Here is a 22,580-nt window from a genome sequence, read left to right on the forward strand (position 1 = left end):
GTGCAATATTATTCTGGTTAGGATTTTGGTATCGAGTACCATTTTCTAATGAGGCCCCATTCATAAAGGGTATACATGTTGTATGTAATGGCTTTATTAATGGTTGATAAATCTATAACTAATGCTTTATAGATGATGTATAAGCCATTAAAAAGAACAAGTGTAAGAAGATTGTTAAAAAATAAAGAAAGCAAATATTTTCATATTTCAGTGCAGTTGAGAAATATTTAATTTCCAAATGTAATTAAAAGCTCTTATTTACTGTAATGACATGTACATGCTGGAAAACAATACACGTGCCACTTTCTTTTAAAAAAAAGATTGGTTTATTAATATTGTTTGTACATAGCAAACACTGTAAGAGCAGCAGAGGACCAGAAGTTGTGTTTGTGTGTCAGTGTCTGTGTCTTTTGTGTGGATGTTTCGTGTTCAGCAGCAGGGAGGGAGAGCAGGCCCCGTTTCTCCTCTGAGTTGGCTACGCTCCAGTCACATGAACAGCTCTTCACCAGCGACTAGACTTGAACATTGCTCCAACTTGACATTTACTCCTTAGCAAAGGCAAAGAAAAATACATTAAAAAATTCCTTCCTAGTGCCCGTGCTTGCCAAATGACAAGAGATAAATTAATTTTAATATTTGGATGGTGTTCATTTCATAAAAGGTAAACCATCTTCTCCTTCCATTCAGTGAGGCTTACCACACCTTTTTCAGCCTCAAAGGGTGACTGAAAAAAGATTCCTCCCTCCTCTACTCAACTGCCCCCTTAGGTAAACAGTTTAAAAGTGCCATAGATTATGCCCCCCGCCCTCCCTTTTGTTAAAAAAAAAGAAAAAGAAAGTATTCCTCAATGCCTTTTTAGAGGTCTCTTCACCAGTGAGAACAAATATGGCAATAATTACTTTAACTTTACAATATTGTTTATACAAGAATTAAAGCCAATCCTATTCTTACAGTATTTACAGTCTCACCCCTCCCCTCCTCCTCCCCCCAGTCCATGGGTACAATACAGACATGACCCTTTACTCCAAAGGTCCAGTTGTCCGCTGAAATGATAATGTATTAGTTCCTCAGTTTAACTCCATGTGCCTTCAGCCGAAACTTCCACTTCTCTGCGTCCACAGTTCTTTTTTCTTTTGCCAACAGAATGTACAGTAGTGCTTTAATTTGTAAACGTAAAAGCCCCAGCGAGGTTCCATTCACTCTTCATCCGTGCAAACCTAAAAACAGACAAGAGACAGCAGCTGTAATGGGAACTTGTTGCAGGATCATTGTACCCATCTGTCATCAGTTTATACTCCTCAACTGTATAAACATGAAAAGTTTTTTTTTTTTTTTAAGTAGGTGCTTTGCTTTCTCTCAAAAGCTTGAAGCTCAATTTAGGTCATGGCAATAAACTGGTTAGAGTTTTAGTGATTACTAATTGGTTTTAGTTAGAAATGCTTTAAAAAGGCACAGTGTGTAGGATTTAGTGGCATCTAACAGTGTGGTACGATATAGTGTGGCATCGTTTTCCCCACTCTCCCAAGCGTGCATAAGAACCTATGGTGGCTGCAAAACTTGTGTGAAAAACATGAAAGACCCTCTCTAGAGGCAGTGCTTGGTTTCTCCGTTCTGGGCTTCTGTAGAAACATAGTGGTGCAACATGCTGGGCTCTTTGGAAGAGGACCCGCTCCCTATGTAGATATGAAGGGCTCATTCTATGGTAATGAAAACACAATTCTTATTCTTATTCTATTTTCAGGTGATTACTTGGTCCACAATCCATCTGTCCGTTCCGCTAGATGCCAGTAAACCCTAAATGCTGCATCTTTAAAATACCTGTGATAGTAATGCCTCACCTTAACAAACGTGTGGTCTAGCAGCATGCTAGCAGTCCAGCGACGTTTGGGTTCACTCTCCAGACAGTGGCCGAGGAAGTCCTTCCCCTCTGTGCTCAGCTTCTCCGGGATGGGCGGTTTATGGCCCATGCCCACTTTGTACATGATCTGAAAGTTGTGCTCATACTCATGCCAGGGCCTCTGCAGATCGAGATAAGGTAAGTTCAATGTTATTTCCTTGTGGTTTCCCCCTCCTCCCTTCACATTCTTCCGATTTTGGTGTAGTGTATTTCCGTACGTAGTAAGAAGGCAGAAATAAACTGAGCATGTGGGCACTAATTTGCATTTAACAAGCTTAACAAGTTTAGCAACTTTTGCACAGCTATTTCTAATAACCCAAATAACCACTTCCACAATGAAGACTGAATGTGGCAGCCACAGCTCATCTACAATGACTCTATTGTTTGCATTAAATACAGCCAGAATAAAAAAAAAAAACAATAATGCAAGTATTTCAGCCTGACCCCCCTTTTCTGTAACTGGAAACTTAACAAAAAAAATGAAACTTCTTACCTTTCCAGTCACCATCTCAATGAGGACACAGCCCAAACTCCAGATGTCTGCAGCTCGTCCATGACCTTCACCCTTTGCTCTTGTGATGACTTCAGGTGCCATGTATGCTGATTAAGAAAACAAATTGAGAAAATTGATGAACAGGGGCAACAATAAAAAAACAGGCCACAGTGACCCCTGGTGGTAGTATGCTGACACAACATATAATTTCTTACCTGCTGTTCCAAGTGTGCTGTTCACCTCCCCTGGCATGGTGTGAGTGTTATTCCTCAACTTTACTGAACAGCCAAAGTCACCCAGTTTAATCAGGCCTGACGAAGTCAGAAATATGTTGGCTCCTGATATGAAGAGAGGGGAGATGGAATAGACAGTGGAAGCTTTAGACACACTTTCAAATAAAATGCAAGAGAGAAAGATATGAAAAAAAAGAGTATTTGACTCTGACCCTTGATATCACGGTGGACAATGCCGTGTTCGTGGAGGACATTGATGGCTGTAGTGATCTGTTTACTGTAAAGCCTGATGACATGTTCCTGCAGCCCCAGTCTGGACACCTCCTCAAGCGTGCCCTCGTCACAGTACTCCATGAAGATGTACATCTCCTCCTACAGGGGATCGCATGGAGATGAATTCAAAACTGCTTCACATGCACCATAATCAACTGAAGAATCACGTGTGATGTCTGAACTGATATAAATATATGCCTCTTACCCGATGGAGCTCAACTCCGAAGTAACGCACCAAGTTTGGGTGCTTAATGCCTTCAAATATTTTCAGCTCATCTGCAGTCTCCTTGATTGTTTTGTGATCATTCGGCTGGAATCGGATCTGGTAAAAAAAAAAAGAAGTGAGAAATGAAATTCTATCTGCAGAACATAAACATAACATATTAAATAGGTCTTATAGGAGTACATACCTCCTTCATGGCCATTAGTTCTCCAGTGTCTACATTGATGCAGGTGTACACTTTTCCATACTGGCCCTCTCCTGTTATCATAAACATGGGCAAAACATCACTACCTCAATGTGCATTAAATACGTCATAACAAAAGCAGTAGCTAGCCTTACCTATCTTGTTGCCCCTCTGCCACTTGAAGGTCACCTTCCTGAGCCCAACATGCATGACGTTGTCATAGGACTTGGGTGTGTGACACACTTGGCCAATGATGTTGCGCTGCTTCATCATAGCGTAACGTTTGTCCTCAAACTTGCGAATGGAGCGACGGACGGCCTCCATGGGGCTCTGCCGTGCTGCTGTGTCTAAGATGGGAGAAAGGAAAGGACCTGATATACTATATACTAGTTACTAAAAAAGTCAAACATGGTCCCTTATCGTATGTTGCAGTCTATATCCAACATGCCACATTATTCACCAATCTCACCCTTGGATTGGCTGATGAAGGTGCGGAGCTCCCAGCTTCTGCGTGCAGCGCTGTTTGGGTCTCCCTTAGGATAGGAGGGTTCTGGAGAGAAATCGCAAGAGAAAATTCAGCCAGTCTGGTGGATTAACATGCACAATGTGGACGACACTATACAGATCACTAACTGTACCTACCTTCTCTGTCCTCTGTGGGGCTGGAATGGCGGCTCAGAGATTTGAAATGCAACTCTGCTGCAACCGATGACAGACGGTCATTCTCATGAAAACTGGATCCCCTGCAGGGATGCAGTGGAAATTAATACAAAACTGTGGTTCAATAAAAAAAACCTGATAAATCAGATGTTTAGGGATTTACCTAATAATGGACAGAATACGAATTAATACAAAATAAAATCCCAGTATGATCTCTAAAATACTATTTTCTGAAGGGGACTGAAGGTATTGTAAGACTTCATGTGAATTTTAGTGAGTGTCTGGTGAAGTGCTAAGTGGTCTCTTTATGCTAGAAAATTAAACAGTGCAGAGCTTCTCTTTGTAAAAGCTATCCCATAAACATGTCCCATAAAATTGGACGAAGATAATTTCAAGCAAAAGGTGCTTTTGGGAAAATGACCCGGAATTGCACTTAAAGCATTAACAAGATTGAATAAATACTGTAAATGAATGAATAGCTTTATTTGTCATTGTACCGAAATACAACGAAATTACAGCAACCATCCCGTCCGTACATATACAAATGACATAAATAATGCACTTATATACTGAGAAGGAAGCATTAGAGTTTCCAAATAACAAACAAAAAGTGACTAAACAATCTGACAAGACATAAATTCACCTCATTCCCAGTATGCCTTTTGAAACCCATTAACATTTCAGCATGCATCAGAGTCATACTGCTTGAAAGGTTAAATCTCTAGAGTGTATATACTGATTCATAAGCACACACAAATAAGCCAGAAATCTAACGGCAGTGAATCACCAGCATCAAAGCAAGACTGTTGTTAATAGCACTAAAAGCAGAATATCATAGCCCACTCTTTCATTGAAGTAGTGTGTGTGTGTGTGTGTGTGTGTGTGTGTGTGTGTGTGTGTGTGTGTGTGTGTGTGTGTGTGTGTGTGTGTGTGTGTGTGTGTGTGTGTGTGTGTGTTCTTCTTTTTTTCACACCATGCACAATCACAGTCTCTTCCCTTGACCAGTAAGATGACTTGTGTAAGGCCATTCTTCGGATTTGGTGACATTTTGTGGAGCTTGTAAAAGCTTAAAACCTTTAAGACTGAAATTAGTGCTTGTAAAATCCATTCCAAGTATTCTTTTTTCATTAGATTTTGATAAGAAAATATTTTGTATTCTACGTTAATGCCATGCTTATTATTTAGATGCCTATTCTAGCACTTCATTTAAGCTGAAGCAAATTAGAGTGAGTAAAATAATCTGAACGGCCAAACTGTAAATGCAGCATTGATGCATTCAAATTGGATTAAATCAAAAAGTTTCATAAAAAATGAATTATGTAAGAGTAACTTGTGTAATATGAAATATGGTCCTGTGTAAGAATGCTTTCATAATTTTTATTCTTTCCACCTTTAGAAACTCGTTGTTAAAGCTTTACACTGGCAAGACATCACAGAATTGATAGGATGGGTAAAATACTTTTTGGCTCTGGGCTTGTGTTTATAGCCAAAAAAGGATTTAGTGAATCCTCTTGGATACAGAACAATGTGGTAGGGCCTAGAGTAACATTTTTCAAATCTTAAAGTGAAGCATTTCCTCTTTAGAAGCTTTCAAAAGTAGCACTGGCTTTTGTTTTTATATCTGGACCTTTGTTTTGCCAACATTGTCTACCAGGTGACTTGGGGGCATGGCTACCTGACGTCATTGGGGGTGCTGCCAGGTGCTTTGGTGTGGCTGTGTTCCCCCGGGCCCTGCGGGACAGGGCGAGGGCCGTTGGGGAACAGCTGGTTCCGGAGGTCGCAGGGGAGACTTCGAGAGCTGTGTGGTGAAAAAACAAACTGAGGAGCTCCGCCTTGGGAAGTCGGTTGGCTTGAGATGGATGTTTACATATGTTCGTGTGTGTGACTGGATGGCTGGTTGAGGGACGACCCACGCACTCACTCACTCAGACACCACACAGACAAAGAGAATGAAAGGAGTATTGACTCTTATAAGCACACACAAACACACAGAAGCTCAGAACACACACACACAAGCTATACAGGAGCCAACACCATCAGTAACCACAAGAAGCAAAGGTACTGAAGCACCAAAAGCCATGCAGGACAGAGTAAAACACAGTAGGCATAAAGACTATTGTAAAAACTTCAGCAGACATGCAATCACTAACCTGAAACCTTCTGCATTAGGGATGAAAAGATTGGGGTTTGGAGGGTCACTATGGCAGCGAGGGACTTTGACAGGACGAGGGCTATTTCTGGGAGCTAGAAAGAAAAACACAAATGCTTAATTTAGTCAAGGAACCTTAAAAAGGAAATATTTTGAACAGGCTATGTATTGATCCACTTGAAGACATGAGTGTACATAATTAGGCTACAGTAATGTATATCAGTACAATAATGTAGCAGTAGCAAGAAAGCCAGCTTTGCCACCAAGCAAAGAAATGAAATGGGTTTTAGGAAACTTTTTTAAAGATGTGCACTGATTGAGCCTCTCTCAGACTTTGTGGAAGGCTATATCAGTGTAGAGTAACTACTAAACTACAAAAAGAGGATTCTACACCACAAAATCATTACGCAAATAACTGCCCACAAAGTCTTTTTAAGAATTAATTATCAAATAATCCTATATGTACTTTTGAATGTAGCTGTGGAAGAAAGTTGATCTTGTTTCAAAATATACATTGAAGAGAGAAGTTCATTTGCCTCTAGGGGTGCCAAAGTGCTTTTATAATCACGTATACCACGTATTTGGTGCCTGGTTATTATGTAACTATGTGGAAGCAGTTTTTTGTTTTGTTTTAACTCATCCAACCGCAAAACGGATGAGTTTTGACATGTAGGACTGTGCAGCAACGGTTTACTGCCGGTTTGTGGCTTTCATCTTCTTAAGAGCCTTTACATTACTTTTTTCCCCCTTGATTCATCACCTGTTTTCTTCCTTTCTATAACATCACTTTACAAATACTACATTTGTGGCTGCATGAAATGGAAGGGACAGACCTGTGTCTGATATTCTGCAGCTGGCCTGTCTGGTTTTAATAATCGTTCATTGTTTTACCCCTAATCAAATTTATTTTACAGTTATTTCATCAGGAGAGGTTTGTTGAACAAACACACTCAGCCCACTTCACAGTCATAGTTACACACTTCACACATGCACAGCTCAACCATAGCTTTCTACAGGTTGGCACTGAGCAGCAAGATATCAGGTCAGGAGTCTGATGGGTGGCTTAAATTCTTCCTAAACAGTGAGAGGACTAAAACTTACAATACACATACTCCTGTGCTATTCTACAAAAACCGAATAGTTATTTAATTTTCTTTGTGCTTGCTTTGTGTAACAGCCATATCACCCGGGCTATAAACTTGCAACATAATGCAAACACTGATCCAAATCCTGAACTCCAGATATGGAAGTCACCAGCAGGTCTCATCACAGAAGAGCAACTTACGGATGTACAGGCCGGTGACCGGGCTGTGAGGTTTTCCAATCACATGTCCAATGCATTCATTCATCAAAGCTTGTAAGTTCTGCAGGGGAAAAAAGGTCAATCCAGAGTCAGTAGATAATACATAAATCCATTATATTCAAAGAATGCTTATTGTGTAGTGTGTAGACAATGACAAAAGGATCAAAAGAGGTTATTTTTACCAGGAAGTCATCCTCTGGTAATGCTGATATAAAGGCAGGTTCGATAGCCTGAAGAAAATCAAAACCCTGAGTTGCCCACCTGTGAATGAAAACACAGCAGTCAATCAGTGTGTCCACTATTCATTTCCTCCTTTCCCTCTCTACTATTTTGAATATAGCAGGGTGTGAGCATAAGGAAAGAAAAAAGAACATGATATACTGAGCACAGCAGAGAAGGAAAGGAAAGAAATAGGCACCGGGGGAGATGTAACACTTCTTAGGTCAAGATGTAGCAGTCAAAGTTCATCACGGTTGAGGTAATCAAAAACTACTACAAAGATATGGAATGATGATTTGGAGATGACATTTGAGGTTTTTTAAGAACCATGTCAGTTGATTTTGTTGTACAGAGCACTCATCTAATGGTTGTTATTTGTCATGGAGCAGATTTAAGTATCCTCATCCTTTGGAACATGTTCTTAGTGGTTCCTTTTCTCCTCCACAGTAAAAACAGTAGGTAAGACGGTAGCAAGGATGACAACTGACTCACTGATGAATGTGACTATTTTTGTTTGCATGTAGGTCAAATATTTTTTTTTAAAGTATCCAGTGTATCTTTAAAATGTCATGTTAATGCCTCACTTTATTAGCATAATGCAGTTTTGCCATAGTAGCCTGTTACAGCACAAAGCAAAAGCTGTTGACAAACAGAGCTAAATAATGTATTTCAGTTAAGGTTTTTGCTTTTAGACAGATCATAAATATATCTGGTTTGACTGTTAATAACAACTCTGAAAGGTTAGGGTAAAATAAGGACTGTATCACACAAACATAACCCCCATTATTTACTTTTAGCTTTTATCATACTAAGTTTGTTTAAGGTTAAGGGAAACATTGATTCTTGGCTGTTATTTCGATAAGATTAACAGCAGTAGTAGGACGACTTATTTGTTAGAGAGGTAAATGCCCCAAAACAGTAAGCCTGTCTTCAAAATCCTTTCACCAACAGCATCCCTGAGCAACTCACTTAAACCTTTAAATGTTCCCTTGTAGGGATGTCCCGATCCGATATTTGGATCGGATCGGCCGCCGATATTAGCAAAAAATGCATATCAATATCGGATCGGCCTGCACGGGAAAATCCCGATCCGGACTCCCGATCCGGTCCGTGTTTTCCAGCGCACCGATGTAGGTAATCCATTCCAGTTTTTTTCAGCTTTTTCCCACCAAATCCGGTCCGCGTTTTTCAGCACACCTAGCGACCTGTCCAGCATCCCACTATTTATTTTCTACTCAGCTTTTTTGTGTGTTTTGCTTTTTTAATACAGTTTACAATATTGTTTGCACTGATGGCTTTTTAAGCCTTGGTTTACACTCTTGTTGTTCAAGAGCAGAGCACTGATGCCAATTCAGTTTGTGTGGTTAATTGACTATTTATTATTTTGTCTATTTTGTGTTTATTTAACCCTGTTAAGAATAAACAGGTCTGCTTCTCATTACCAACCATTGTGGATTATTCAAACTAACCTAATTAAGTTGGCTAGTTGTTCTTAAGAGTAAAACCCTTTTCAACATGAGTATAACAACAAAATAAGTAAATATCTTTAATCTTTAATACATGCTTGGATCGGCCGGTATCGGTATCGGCCTATGCTAAAAGCTACAATATCGGTATCGGATCGGAAGTGCAAAAAGCTGGATCGGGACATCCCTATTCCCTTGTGACGCCACACTAGCTGACAGACCATGTGCCCCAACCAGAGGACAAAAAAAAGAGGAGTAAATGAAGAATGCTTACTAAACTTAAAATGTACTGTATGTGTGCTGAATTAACAGTAAATGATGGTTTACCTGGGCTTGGTGCCCCTGCCACTCTCACACTTGGTTAGGACATAGGTCATCCACTTGCGGGCGAAAGCTATGTAGCGTTCCCCGATCCTCTGCCTGAACTCCCCTGACATCAGTCGCACCACCTCCTTGTGATACTGAGAATAACAAAAATGCAAATGAGGCAAAATTTAGTATTTCAGTCTCATCTCCCGCCCACATCAGATGCTTTCACAATGAACTCATTCTACCTGCATTGGCCTTTTTCTAAATATATCTCATATATTCCGTCATTTTAAAGTATCAACAATAGCTTTAATGTGTATCTGCTGTTTTACTGAAATGTTTGGTACATGTTGCTCGAGCCCAAGTGCTCTCAATCTGATGCAGGAAAATGTATTCCTGCATCTGAGAGGTATTGGTGAGCCTTGAAGTCTAGAAACCCACTACACCTATAATTGGACTGTTTCTGATAAGCAGCTGTCATTAAATTACATGAATACATTTATTATAACCTCCTGATCTTTCAAATTTCAACAATACCTGTAATATGGATTTGGTAAATATTTACATTATTGTCTAGTAAAACTGGCCAAGCATGTGCTACTGTAACATACACTAATGTAGTTTGGTTATGACAGCTCTGTGAACCCTGCAGGCTTGTACCTCAAAGGCAAAGTTGTAGCCCTGTATCATTGCCTCTCTGTAGTACTGCTGCAGGGTGGCTGACTCGGACTCCTCCACCTCTGCCTCAAACTCTGTGGTGAACATGTACTCCACACGGTCAATGGCAGTGCTGATCTTAATGCATAACTGGAGTGCCTCATCCTGTGGTAGGACAGAGAAGGGAGAGAAGGGGAAGTGACATAAGAGTGTGCAGGTGAAAGAAGAAGAGAAAAAGACTTAACGTAAGGAAACCTCTACTTCAAACCAACTAAAACAAAACTGCAAATTGATACCAATCATGTGAGAAATTGCATGCGGCAGTGGGTTAATGCAACAGGTCGGAAAGTTTTGTGACTTCCCTTTTGAGAATTACTTACTTACTCAAATCTTTTCTGATAGTGGTCTTTTTTGAGGTAATATAAATAGAGCAGAAATTCTTGGTAACTGATAGCAGATGCAGAGAAAAACTGATTTGAAAGTAGGACACCATGCACCTGTCTGTGCAACAACACAAAATAAATAGGTGGTTTAAAAGGTCACAAACCATAGCGTGACAATATGTAAGTACCTTGAGCTCTTCCAAAGCACTTGCGATGAGAGGCTGACTTGATGTTTGCTCCCGGCTAAGAGTGAGCACATCCTCCATGGACTGCTGAAAGGCCTTCCGCTGGGCCACCAGATGAGCTGACTGCATCACTATCAAGAGCATGTTCTCCACCTGAAAGCACAGTGGATCAGTGGGAGGTTTGAAAACATCACACATGCACATACACACTTATAGTCTAAGTTTACAAATGTTACATACCTTCATGGCCGTCAGTGTGTCAACAGTTTCCATTTGTGGAACCAGTTTGAGCAGCTCTCCCTCCCACTGAGCCCAGTCAGAATCAGCGGTGGAGTCCCCAGCTCCGTGCTTAGTCATTAGCAAGTAGGCCTCATCCTCCGCAATTTCATCAGGCTCTTTGGAGCAGTCTTTTCCGGCTGCAGCATTGAGAAGCTGCAGGATGACAGGCCGCTGATCCATCAACCCACAGGGGACAAAAACTTGCAGCTCCTCCAAGCCTAGAATCTGAACCTGGATACAAAAGGAAGTGGTTAAGATGGTTCGGAAAGATCAGATATATAAAAACAGAAAAAAGCAGAATTCCCTGAAACACACCTTGACATAGTTTCTCTTCTTTAGTGCCTCCAGGAGACAAGGCACTCCATTAGTGATACTGAAAACTGCAGCGACCTCTAAGTCCTGCAGAGACAGAAGCAAGCAGAGTGTGTGTCAGGACACAGTCCCAGTTCTTTATTGAGCAGAAAATACAGGGTCACAGATAAACTGCAGTGCTGTCACAGCTTTCTGGCTGAAGGGAATAAAAACTCTCCTGCAGTCTCTCACCTTGCGAAGCATTTTGGCAAAGCCGAGAGCCTTGGACGCTCGTTCCCTGGCCTCGTGGAACAGCTCTTTAAGTGACCTACTGGTCTCAATAACTGACCGCCTGAGAGAATCAAAAGTTTTAAAGTTAAAAACATCAATGATGACACATAAAATATCAACAAAAACACAGATATAATAACCATGTCAACCCTTACCTGATCTCATCTGAGGCTGTGCTGTCATCTGCACATTCCCAGAATTCATTGCCACTCTTTTGCAGTCCAGCATCAAGGAACTCTCCAGTGGATTTGAGCAGCATCCCAGCAATGTCACTGCAAAAAGAAAGAACAATCTTCAATTTCATGTACATAATTAATAAGCCTTACTTTAACTTACTTAAAGGTGCAGTGTGTAGAATTTGGTGGCATTCAGCAGAGCATACTTGACAGAAATGGACTATGATATTCATAAGCATGTTTTAATTAGTGTATAATCACCTGAAAATAAGAGTTAATTTTCTTTTGTTACATTAGAATGAGCCTTTTATGTCAGTTTGGTTTGCAAAACATGATGTGACTTAAACAGGAATGGAATATTTTAACAGGACAGTGGAAGCAAAGAGGCAGACAGGAAGCAAGGGGAGAGAGAGATGGTTATAACTTGCAACAAAGGTCTCTGGCTGGATGTTGCGGCATGCGCAGTAACCATTTGGCTCCTAGGGCTTTTAAATTGATATATGCAGGATAGACATCAGGGCTACTGACCAGAAAAGCTTCCCAGACTGAGCCTCTCCTCCACGGATGTAGGGCGTGATGACCTTGGTGAAGTGCCACTCCTCCTCTAACAGGTTTTTTAAGCTGTGAGAGGCCTGAGGCAGCTGCTGCAACATCTGGATCCAACTATGCATGTAGTCAAAGTAAACCTGCAAGAACAGTGACAAATGTTTTATGATATTTAATACACAACTTACCATTTCTCTACAATTATTATATACTAATGGTAAAAACTGTAATTCAAACTCTAACCCTAACCCTATTTTAACTTTGGGGAGTAACAGTGAGGAGGAAGGAACAGGAGTCTTACCACAAGCATCTTGTGAAGATCTTCCTCAAACTCATCAATATTGGCATTTGTCTGCAAGCCCTGAGCATCAGTCACCACACCACGAAGCATGAATTGATAGTACTGCTTCATCAGAAGACCACCTTTAAGGACCTCCTTACACTCACGCACCAACTGCAGAGCACAAACAACATAGACATTAGCACTTCCATATGGACTACCTGTGATGTAAACCATCATCAAATATAGTTCAGGGGGAAAAAATGGTAAACAGCATCATCATATGAGGTGACAGTTTTTCCTTAAATTCAATTCGAAGAGGAACTTAGGGTAAGGGTAAGGCTTGCCTGTTTGATACTGAGCAGGGAAGGCTCTCCAGCAGGCCTCTGTTCAAGTCGCAACTTAAGGCATTCGTGAATAACGTTGAGAAGGACTCTGCAAAGCACGAGGAATGCTGGTCGGAAGGATGGGAGGTCCATGTCCAGCAAATCCTCCCAGGACACCTGGTCTGCTCCGAGCTCTGGATGAGCCGAACCACTGCAGGACACGTGACGCGACAGCTCTGGCAGGTAATCACTGTACAGCATGGGGTCTGGGAAGTCTGCAAACTGCAGCTGGAAGATAAGTCCAGTGAAGTTACGTTAGTATGTCTCATCCAGTATTAGTGCAAACTGTTTAAACAGAGTTAACGCTTAGCTTTAAAGTGAATTCAAATTTGTTTTGCTATTACAATGGTTTTAAATGCCCTTTTTTGATCCAGCACTTTGATAGGACGCACTGATGGCACTTTACCTTTTTACTGTTATTATGTTACTGTGTCTGACCTGTTTGTTTGTTTTGTGTGGATGAAGCCAAATCATCACTTAATCTGTGAACCAAATCTACCTTCAGGTACAAATAAAGTTACCTTACCTTACAATTATAAATGTAATTTAAAACCATGTCTGAATGATCAATTGCAGCTTACATATATCTGCGAGACAGGCATGAGTCTTGCCCCAGAGGGATACAAATGTTCTGTAAAGATTCATTTATATGGCATTGCCTAACACTGTGAACATTACTAAAACTTTGACCAAGCCCAGAATTGTGCAAATGCAGACTGCTGTTACCACTTACTCTTGCTACAAAGTCCCTGTTGTATACCTACTACTTGTGTCTCCTCCTCATTCTTTGCTCCACAGCCTCTGAACATAATCACCTTCAACAAATCAGCAATTCAACAAGTGTTCACATTCCTCGTTGTACATTTCAAGGAGGGCAGTTCTGAACCTCTCTTTATCAAAGCTCACCATTCCCCTTACATAAATGAGCTGATTATCCACTGCAATAAACTCAATGATCCTCTCCTTTTTTACTGTTTTTTCTTGTTTTCTAGCATAGTCACTGGATCTTTATTGCCTCAGACTTCTTGAAAGCTATTATCTGTGAGAGCTCCTCAAATTGCTATTTCCTTGCGTGACTCATTTATTTACTTACATTTGCACAGCAAACATTACAAATAGCTGTTTAGCTGCTTTGTCTCTCTACTTCACAGCTATTCCAGACTGCAGTCACATTGCAATGGTTTTGGCAGATATTGCAATTATGATAGGACAATTTAAAACAAATGATTCTTCCTTTTTGCACCATACGTTTTTGATTGTTTCTCTGATAAACAACTACAAAGATGATGATATGATCTTGGTGGCGTCTGTACCAAACAAACATGTCTCTTACATCTGGAGAATATACAAATTGTTTGCCAGGGAATCTCTGTAGCATCACAATACTTTTGCATTTAGCAAAGAATTGTGGCTTTGTTAGCCACAGATTAGTATTTCAATTAATCGTTCAACTCTGTAGAAATGAAATCAATCAAGCAGTGCACCGTATTACTGTCACAACTAGGATGTGACAATGAGCATCAAAGGGGGCAGTCGTCAATAATTACATCTATAAACAGTTGCTGACATATATAATTTACCAGAATTGATTTGTTTCTGAGCTGTTAAATGTGCTTGTAGTTATAACAGTAATGTTGACATATATAGTCTTGACTCTGGTCATAGAAAACTATAAGTTAGTTTGTTAGTTTACCCTGTGTGTGTATGCGTGAGTCAGAGACAGTACAAGAGTGTTGAGAAGGAGCAGTGGAATTATGTACTTCTACATGGTCAAAGGCAAACAACTCTCAAACAACTTTTTATCTTTTAAGAGCCACAGAGCATCCTGTTATATATAAACAAAGATTTATGAGCTTTTCTGCACGTAGCTGTAATAATATTATGTTCCTTTTAGTTAAGTTATATGTGATATTATTTAGAATGAGGTATGGTAATCATTAAATGTGCAGTTAAAGAGATAAATGCCTAACCTCCAGTGCAGGAGTCTGGCAGAGCAGCGCTGCCCTGGACCTTTGAAGAGAGCGGTCCATCAATTTGTGCAGTCTTAGGATCAGTTTACGCAGTCCCATTTGCTTCAGAGCTTTATCCACAAATGGTCTGTAGATAGCTGTGGGGCAGAATACGCTGCTTCCCCCAGATGCTTCTACACTTCCTGCTATAGCAGTTGGGAGAAATTCATCCTCTGACGACAATCGGGAAAATTTAGGTGTCAGGGAGGGAGACAACTCTCCCTCTACTATATGTCCCATTCCCCCCTCCTCCTCCTCGTCCTCCTCAACATCCCTGTCCTCTCCATCGCTTTCAGCTGTGAAAGTGGCTGTTGAGTCATTCTCCTCATCCTCCTCATTCTCCTCTTCGTCATTGCCACGGGAGCAGCGAGGTGAAGGGATCTCAAACACGGGCCACCCGATACGGGATAGATCATGCAGGCCCAGCACAGTGGCCATAACCCGCAACTTCTGGTTGAGGTCCTGGGTGATATTGAGCCACAGACAGAGCGCCTGCACCCTGCCCTGGAAGTCTCGCGCAGCGTACTTGTCATAGTCCTTTTGCAGGGCCTGCAGAGATGGATACAAAGCTTCCACAGACTCTAGCAACTCCATAACCCGCTTGACCTGCTCAAATGCCAGCCGCTGCCGCTGAAGGTGTTCCCTGCAGTCAGCACCAGAGCCCAGAGGCTCTGCTGCATTCATCGCAGTCGAGGGGCAGGCGCTAAAGCCCCAGGGATCTACTCCACAGTGGTTGGTCTCTGCTACAGCAGGCTCACTCTCCTCACCACACAGTAGAGCTGGGACAGTCTGATATTCCCCCTGGATTGTTTGGGACCCTGAACACAGGCTATCGTAGTTGACCTTAAAGTGCAGCACCTCACTGATGATGTCAGGGATGGCCTGGCGGGCAGTGAAAAGAAAAAGATCTTGGTCACTGGTGGAACGTCGTGCATGCCACGCCTGCAGCTCCAACCAAATTACCTCATTGTTGTGACCCATGAAGGGCATGTTCTCCAGGCCTCTCTGCTCCTTCTCCTTCCTCTTGGAGGACATAGACGTGAGTTTGAGCAGCAGCCGGAGCGTCTCAAAGAACTTGAGGCGGTCGGCAGGACAGTCTGTCCTGGAGGTCTGGCGGTGGGTCCGGACAATATGAGGCATAGACACAGGAAGTTTGCAACTGCTGCAGCCCAAGCTTAAGTAATGCTTCCTGGGATCCATGTTGAGGGCACCGAAAGGGCTCGACTTTGACAGTGGATCCAGCATGAACGAGCCCTCAAAGGTTTTTTTGTGGTCTCTTTCTGTGGAACGAAGGGTGGCCCTCTGCTTCTTGCCGTGCTTGTAGCTGTGCTCTTCAGGCGTGTCTGTCGGCTTTGGAATTTCTTTCAGGACAGATGTGCTTAGGTCAGCTAAAAAACACACATATATTTCAGTCAGTGCAATGCAGGTGGAACACATTCACAATTTTTTCTTTTTTAAAAAGACAATATATTTCTCTTGCTCTACTAACGTACTCTTGTTGGGTGAACGACCACAACTCTTTGCCTGGCTGTTTCTCTGATGTTTGCCAGACATGCGTTTCATCTGACGGGGGGTGTAAGGAGGTGATGTGCTGTACCGAGCCTCCTCTTCCTCACTGGGAGAGTCCCAGGATTCATCCATCTCAGAGTTCTGTTGGGATGCATCTTTCGCTGGGTTGGCCTGCCTATCAACAACAACACAAAAACAAACAGGAAAAACAATTAACATGGGCTACCTTTGTATCTTAACAATAAGCACTGTATGTCTGGAAGGGATGTTAAAAGCAAGGAAATGCTTCGGCATTATGAAACTACTTTAATCACGTCACAAGGAAACCAGAGAAATGTATGTACAAGGTCGAACAGTACTTGGTTGTGTGTACACATAACAGAGTGGGCAGCAAATCTCCTTTAACGCAACAGCAAACAGGTTGCCAAACTGCAACTAGACTGCATGTCTGCTGCTAACTACAGCAGACTGATGAGTACTCTGTCCTTTGGAAGTTGACTGTCTCCCAAGTGTACAGCAGCAATGCTGTGTGTTTGACCACAGCCATCCAGACGCAGGATAATAAGCTGTGGGTTGGCTACTGGCACCCTCTCTTGGTCTAGGTAAACATAATGGCTTAACCAGAAGAAGGAGAGAAGTAACCATCATTAACTGTCTGCTTAGTCATATACACTGAGATTCGTTCACCAGAAGTGTTTGGAACTTGTTAGACTGCTAATGCAACAGTATGTCACTTAAATGTAATTAAGACATGATATTAAGATTTGGATAGCAAGGAAGCTTAACAACATACTGTCAGTGAATTTCACTGACGGTAAAGGACGCAGGGGAATATGATGCAGCTAGTTCTGCAGAGAGAAAATGCTGTAATCACTAGAAACACTTCCTTCTGGGAAAAAAGGAAGAGGGGGAAAAAAGAAAAGAAAAGGCAGAGTGCAAACGGCGCGCCTCTCCAGATTACAACGCCAGAGCTTTGTTCACTAATGCCTTTCTGAGGGTTTTTTAATAGGATTAGAGAGAGAGGTTAGGGGGTCTGACCCTGCCAACAAAAACAAAAAGAGAAAGAAGAGAAGAGGGCATGAATATGGGCGTCATTCTATATGCTGGTCACCATGAGTCCCTCCATCGATCATCTGACTGAAAGGCATTCCCCAACACGCGCCTGTTAGCATCTGTGTGGATGGAGTTGAAAGGGGCAAGGCTGTATCACTTTCACTGGAGGAGTGTGTGTGAGTGTTAAGGGGGGGGGGGGTTAATCTGGAAATCACTTGCTTAAGCTTTTGAAGGAGCCACATAGAGATTGAAACAGAGAGAGAGAGGAAGAGAGTGAGAGAGAAAGAGAGAGAGAGGGTGAAGACTTCTATTGCCCATCTGCCCCACTGCAGAATATGTCTGTATACCCAGACACACAGACATGCATGCACACAGAGTCCCCTGGGAGCAGCTGTGGAACTACAAGGAAAGCAGACGGACACCTGCTGCAAATCCTCTGAATTTAAATGCAAAGCGATTCCAGATGCAATCAAAACTTCATGAACTCAACATACTGCAAAAAACATTGTCAAATAGCGCAACTACCTTAACCACAATAGTCTCGAAATCACTGAAGAACTCTTGCATGAAAGAACACTGGTGCCTTTATGAGTGTATTGTATGGGAAATTGTGAAGGGGCTTGTTCTGCAGGAGCAGGACATGACAGCGATCTTTTCAGTATGCAGGCACAAGAAGGCACAGTAAGCAATCTTGTGTGTGACAATAAGGCATTTATCACAACATCAACAGACATGCCACTGTGCATTTGTACTGCAAAAAAACTAGACAGGTATCAGGAAATTGCGTAAAGAAAGCAGATAAAGTTAAAATGTCAAAGCCAGTGCAGTAATCTATTTCCTTCATTAATGCAAGTAATTTCAAACAATTATGCAATCAACCTCACAAGTATGATCAGATTGTGCGTACATTTGTAAACATTCCAGAGCATGCACGGCTGCATGGTGGCTGAGGACAGAAATAGTACATGCATGAGAGAGGGAACGAGACCAAGTTTTTAAAAGACACTTCTCTACGCAGAAAAGCATGACTAAATCACTCAGGAATGACAGCGGAACCAATGACGCCATCACTGCCGGTTGTTTGTTTGGTTGCTAGGAGACACTCGAAGCACAGATTGTGCTGCAGTAAGGGCCGTACAAATTCCTCCTCTGAATTATTTTGCTTTTATCCTAAAAACCTCCTTGCAGACCGCACAGAGAAAGTTAGTGGTCTGCGTGCCCTGCAGTTAACCATAGTGGCACTGCGGTCTTCAAGCTGGCTGCCACTAGTGAATTATCACTGCAGATGGTGTCTGGCCGCTCTCAATGGCTCATCTGATGGCTCATTGGGGCTCCAATAAAGGCCTGTGGAATGCTAGAGCCCCTAGGCAGAAACACTGAGTGCATAATAAACAGCACAAAAATCGAGAGTCCTTTCTGTATGGTGACTGAAGCAGTGATACCAAGAGCTGCCAGAGTCAGGGGGGCCTGACCTTTGACACCCAACCATCCACACTATTGTACCAGGAAGGGGCACTCTATTGTATAGTTGTGACACGTGGCCCGTGAGGCCCACAGCTGAATAGCACACAGCTGGTTAGTGAGCACGCTTGCTCACAATGCCCTAACTAAAGGGTTTTTTTTTTTTAGAGAGAGGAAAAGGAGGAAAAGTTGGCCCAGGTTTTGTAAGAACACACTCTCCACTAATTAGGTCATGCTGGCATAACTGATGCGCTGTAGGCTACAGCCAGATTTTGATGACCCCCCATTGCAAAAAAGGATGTGTCTCCTGGCTACTAATTTCAGCTGAGAGTTAACTGGTAAGGCAGTGAGAACAGAAAACCTAATTGTACACGCGAAAGCTCATGCATCCAACAGAATGCATCTCTGATCAGCTGCCGATCCCTGGTAAACATGCAGAGCTGATGTAGCCACCAGAATTTGTACCATAGGCTGACAGAGATCAAAATCAACAAAACACAAAGTACTTGACCCCACCCTCGCTGGTACAGTATGACACTGCCAGGAATGGACCTCCCAGACTCTATTACATGCAAATGTACAAAGCATACTGTAGATGCACAACATGAATTTTTCTTTTGTAAGATGTGAAACTGTATGCAAACAGCCACTTTGTGCATTTAAATGTTTGCTGTGCTTTCTATTTGACCTTATGAATTACTTAACACCAGGGAACATCCTCAGTCTAAGAAAAGACATAGACCTTACTGTACCAGCGGCAGCTCATGCCATTAACCACAACAAGTCACATGATCTAAATGCATCTAAATGTAGACACTCCTTGCAGACTGTGGGCCAGAAGTAAACGGTGTAAATTACATGTTTTTTCACCTTATGTCAATTGCACCATAAATGCAGTGCAGGCAGCTGTCTGCTCCACCTTTGCAATATAATATGAAACTGTAGAAAGTGAGAAAAAACACTTCACATCAGCCTCCACTTGCATTTCAGTTTATTTTGTGCACATCATAAATGTAACATTAAATGGTATAACATGTTATTCTGAAGTGCTTACCCATACTTAATTTCCCTCTCTACCACCCATTATCTTACGCCTGTGGCATTTTAGCAGCATCGACTGCCAGTTTTAGTGGTTTCAAAGATCCTATTGTTGAAAAGGAAACAGCAGATGAGAGTGACAGAATGTGAGAGCTGCATTAATTTCTCTAAAGCAGGTGTGGGCAGAGACAGGATGGACTTAGGAAATGCTAGAGGACAGTCCATCTGTATTCCACAGCCTGACTCCTGGCAAATGCAGTCATTAATGACTTCTAGCCATGAGTGTCTCCAGGGCCCCAGGCAGCTATCCACTGTGCACAGTACACCACATCCTGAAATCTCTGGAATGCTTGTGAGCCACAATGTCTTCAGACTGGCTTTGAGAACAAGACATTATTGACAAAGGACCTCTGTGCCTGCAATGATAGCGATAGCCTTCAATTGCCACACAAGCGTCTAACTCATCTTTCTCAAAAAGAAAAGTCAGGGTGAACTAACCTCACAATAGTATGGAGGCAAACACTCAGAGAGGTGAAAAGGCAAATATGTCTGTAAATGACAACATATGTTTTGCAAGGTGTGTGGCCTGTCATTCCAGTCTGAAATTGAAGTTTAATTATAGAGATATGCAATCTTAACACATGCAACTCAGGCTGCGTCACCCTTATTGTGTTATTGTGTACAAAAGAATTTCAAATGTCATTACCACACAAATTACCAACAAGTCCAACAAATTTTTGGGCCAAACTCACTGTAAGTGTACTCTTTGCCAAACGTAGGCACAGATTTGAGATCTTCAAAGCATGCTTTACCTTCCACCTCTTAACACTATGCACACACTTAACAGACATGAACAATTAGTGTCTTGTATTCATGTCAACTTGAGACACAAACACGCCTCCAACAACAACAAGCAAGAGCAGCAACAGACTCATAAGTCATGCATTTTTTTCTTCATGCAACAAAGCCGGGCAGCAACAACATTAACAGGGCCAGTATTGCACAATCATGCGAGCTGTTTGTGTCCACTTCGGACTCAGTGGCCACAATGGTGCAACAGCAAAACAACTGGCTGGTACTCAATTGTGACTGAAATAGTCACACATCAAGTTAAAACCGGGATTTTTTTTGCAGAACCAACACGATAAATGCAAACCCACACTCGCTCCTCTGCAGACAAACAACTGCATGTGAGGAGGAGGGAGGACAGGAGGAAGACATAACAGCAGATTCCTGAGGGTCTGTCGCTGGCGGTCAGGGGCAAATTTTGATTAGGAGATGCGCACTTAAAAACAATAACATCTCCTTACTGTCTGTACGCACTCCCCCTGAACGAAATGCAGACATTATAACCTTGTTGCATTGGACGCACATATCATTCGTGCAGCTGCAGCCAAGTTAAAGACATACACGGGAAGAAACACTAATCAAAATGTGAATAACGTTTTACATTACATTATTATATAGTGAAAAAAACAACAACAGCGCCAAGTATAGCTGGTGGGATTAACAATAAACAGTGGAGTAGCACGCTAGCTAAAGCCAGTGAAGTTTGTGCCTGTGTTAGGATGAAATACATTGGTCTGGCAGTCAAATCATCCCAAAAAAACACACACATTCACGTCCAGTTTACAAGCCCAAAATGCAAAACTATCTCCAGCTCGCTCAGACCCTGTTAGTAAACTTGCGGGTGAACAATAAACTAGACAAGCTAACAGTACATATGAGCTAGCTTGCTCTCTGACATGTTGCTCGTAATGTTACCTTCTCATGTGGCGAGCATTGTTTTTATCTCTCTTCCAAGTGAGCGGAAATCAGACGAGAAGCAAATATATACGAAGAAAACACGCTAGAAAATGTTGCTCCAAAAAAGTTTGCAACTCCCCACTGTTGCAAATGCAGTAACTGCACGTGTACCACTATTTGGCAGGAAGTCGCTTTCTATGGGATGCGCAAGCGCCCCCATAGAGCCGACTGCGGTGTCACGTACAGCTCTCTATTTGGCAAGTGCGAGGTCCTGATGGTGTAGTGTCTGTTCAACAAATTCGCATACCTGCTGGGCTTGTTACGATCCGGAGGCTCCATAGCAAAGCAGTGACTTCTTCTTCCTAGCCGTGCATGGACTAAACCATGTCTAAGCGATATCAGATAGACTTTGCACCGTTAAATGCTTGCAAAAAAATGCGGATATTAGTCTCTTTGAAGCACTTTCTATCCGCCGGCACAGTTGTCTCTCGCCTTTGCATATGCCGTCGCCATCTTTCCAAACGTTCATTGAGGAGGAGTGCCACTGTGAGGCTATTGCATTACTACGGCAACTCGGATAGGTCATCTGCGGTCATAGGTTTTGCAGGGCCCCACAGCGTTTGTTTTCATCCAGTCACAAAAGCAATCAAAGTGAATCAGTTATCATATGTTCACCACGTGGCCGCAGTGATGTATTATAATACTGTAAATCACATGCTGTGTGGTGCAGTGGAACATTTAAAGTCACCTCCACTCAAACCTGTTCTGCAAAAGTTTTGTTGAATATTTGAGCTACACTGTGGAGAATGATGCATGTGCAGAGTTTGAGCCTAAAGGGTTGTTTTTATATTCATTTGTTGCGAATAGAAATTTTGTCTGTG

General features: G+C 42.1%; 1 protein-coding gene across 3 annotated transcripts; it reads right to left on the reverse strand.

The window, feature by feature from the left end:
• Positions 1–333: 333 nt before the first annotated feature.
• On the reverse strand, positions 334–22,202 carry map3k4 (mitogen-activated protein kinase kinase kinase 4). Of its 3 annotated transcripts, XM_062430287.1 has the most exons (27): positions 22,007–22,202; positions 16,386–16,576; positions 14,854–16,280; positions 12,845–13,111; positions 12,519–12,671; positions 12,200–12,357; positions 11,651–11,767; positions 11,457–11,556; positions 11,229–11,312; positions 10,875–11,144; positions 10,638–10,787; positions 10,070–10,231; positions 9,428–9,561; positions 7,598–7,676; positions 7,398–7,476; positions 6,114–6,207; positions 5,639–5,761; positions 3,946–4,046; positions 3,773–3,853; positions 3,459–3,650; positions 3,307–3,377; positions 3,102–3,218; positions 2,836–2,995; positions 2,606–2,728; positions 2,391–2,497; positions 1,839–2,018; positions 334–1,217 (listed from the first exon to the last, which is right to left on the reverse strand). In XM_062430287.1, the coding sequence occupies exons 1-27, from the start codon at positions 22,036–22,038 to the stop codon at positions 1,197–1,199; spliced, it is 4,773 nt and encodes a 1,590-aa protein (XP_062286271.1). In that variant the 5' UTR covers positions 22,039–22,202; the 3' UTR covers positions 334–1,196. The 3 variants fall into 3 exon arrangements, with proteins under 3 accessions (XP_062286271.1, XP_062286269.1, XP_062286270.1); XM_062430285.1 differs by lacking the exon at positions 5,639–5,761; XM_062430286.1 differs by lacking the exons at positions 5,639–5,761; positions 22,007–22,202 and adding an exon at positions 21,718–21,854.
• Positions 22,203–22,580: the final 378 nt, after the last annotated feature.

Source organism: Scomber scombrus, chromosome 12 (assembly GCF_963691925.1).
Source record: "Scomber scombrus chromosome 12, fScoSco1.1, whole genome shotgun sequence".
In the NCBI taxonomy this organism is placed as follows: Eukaryota; Metazoa; Chordata; class Actinopteri; order Scombriformes; family Scombridae; genus Scomber; species Scomber scombrus.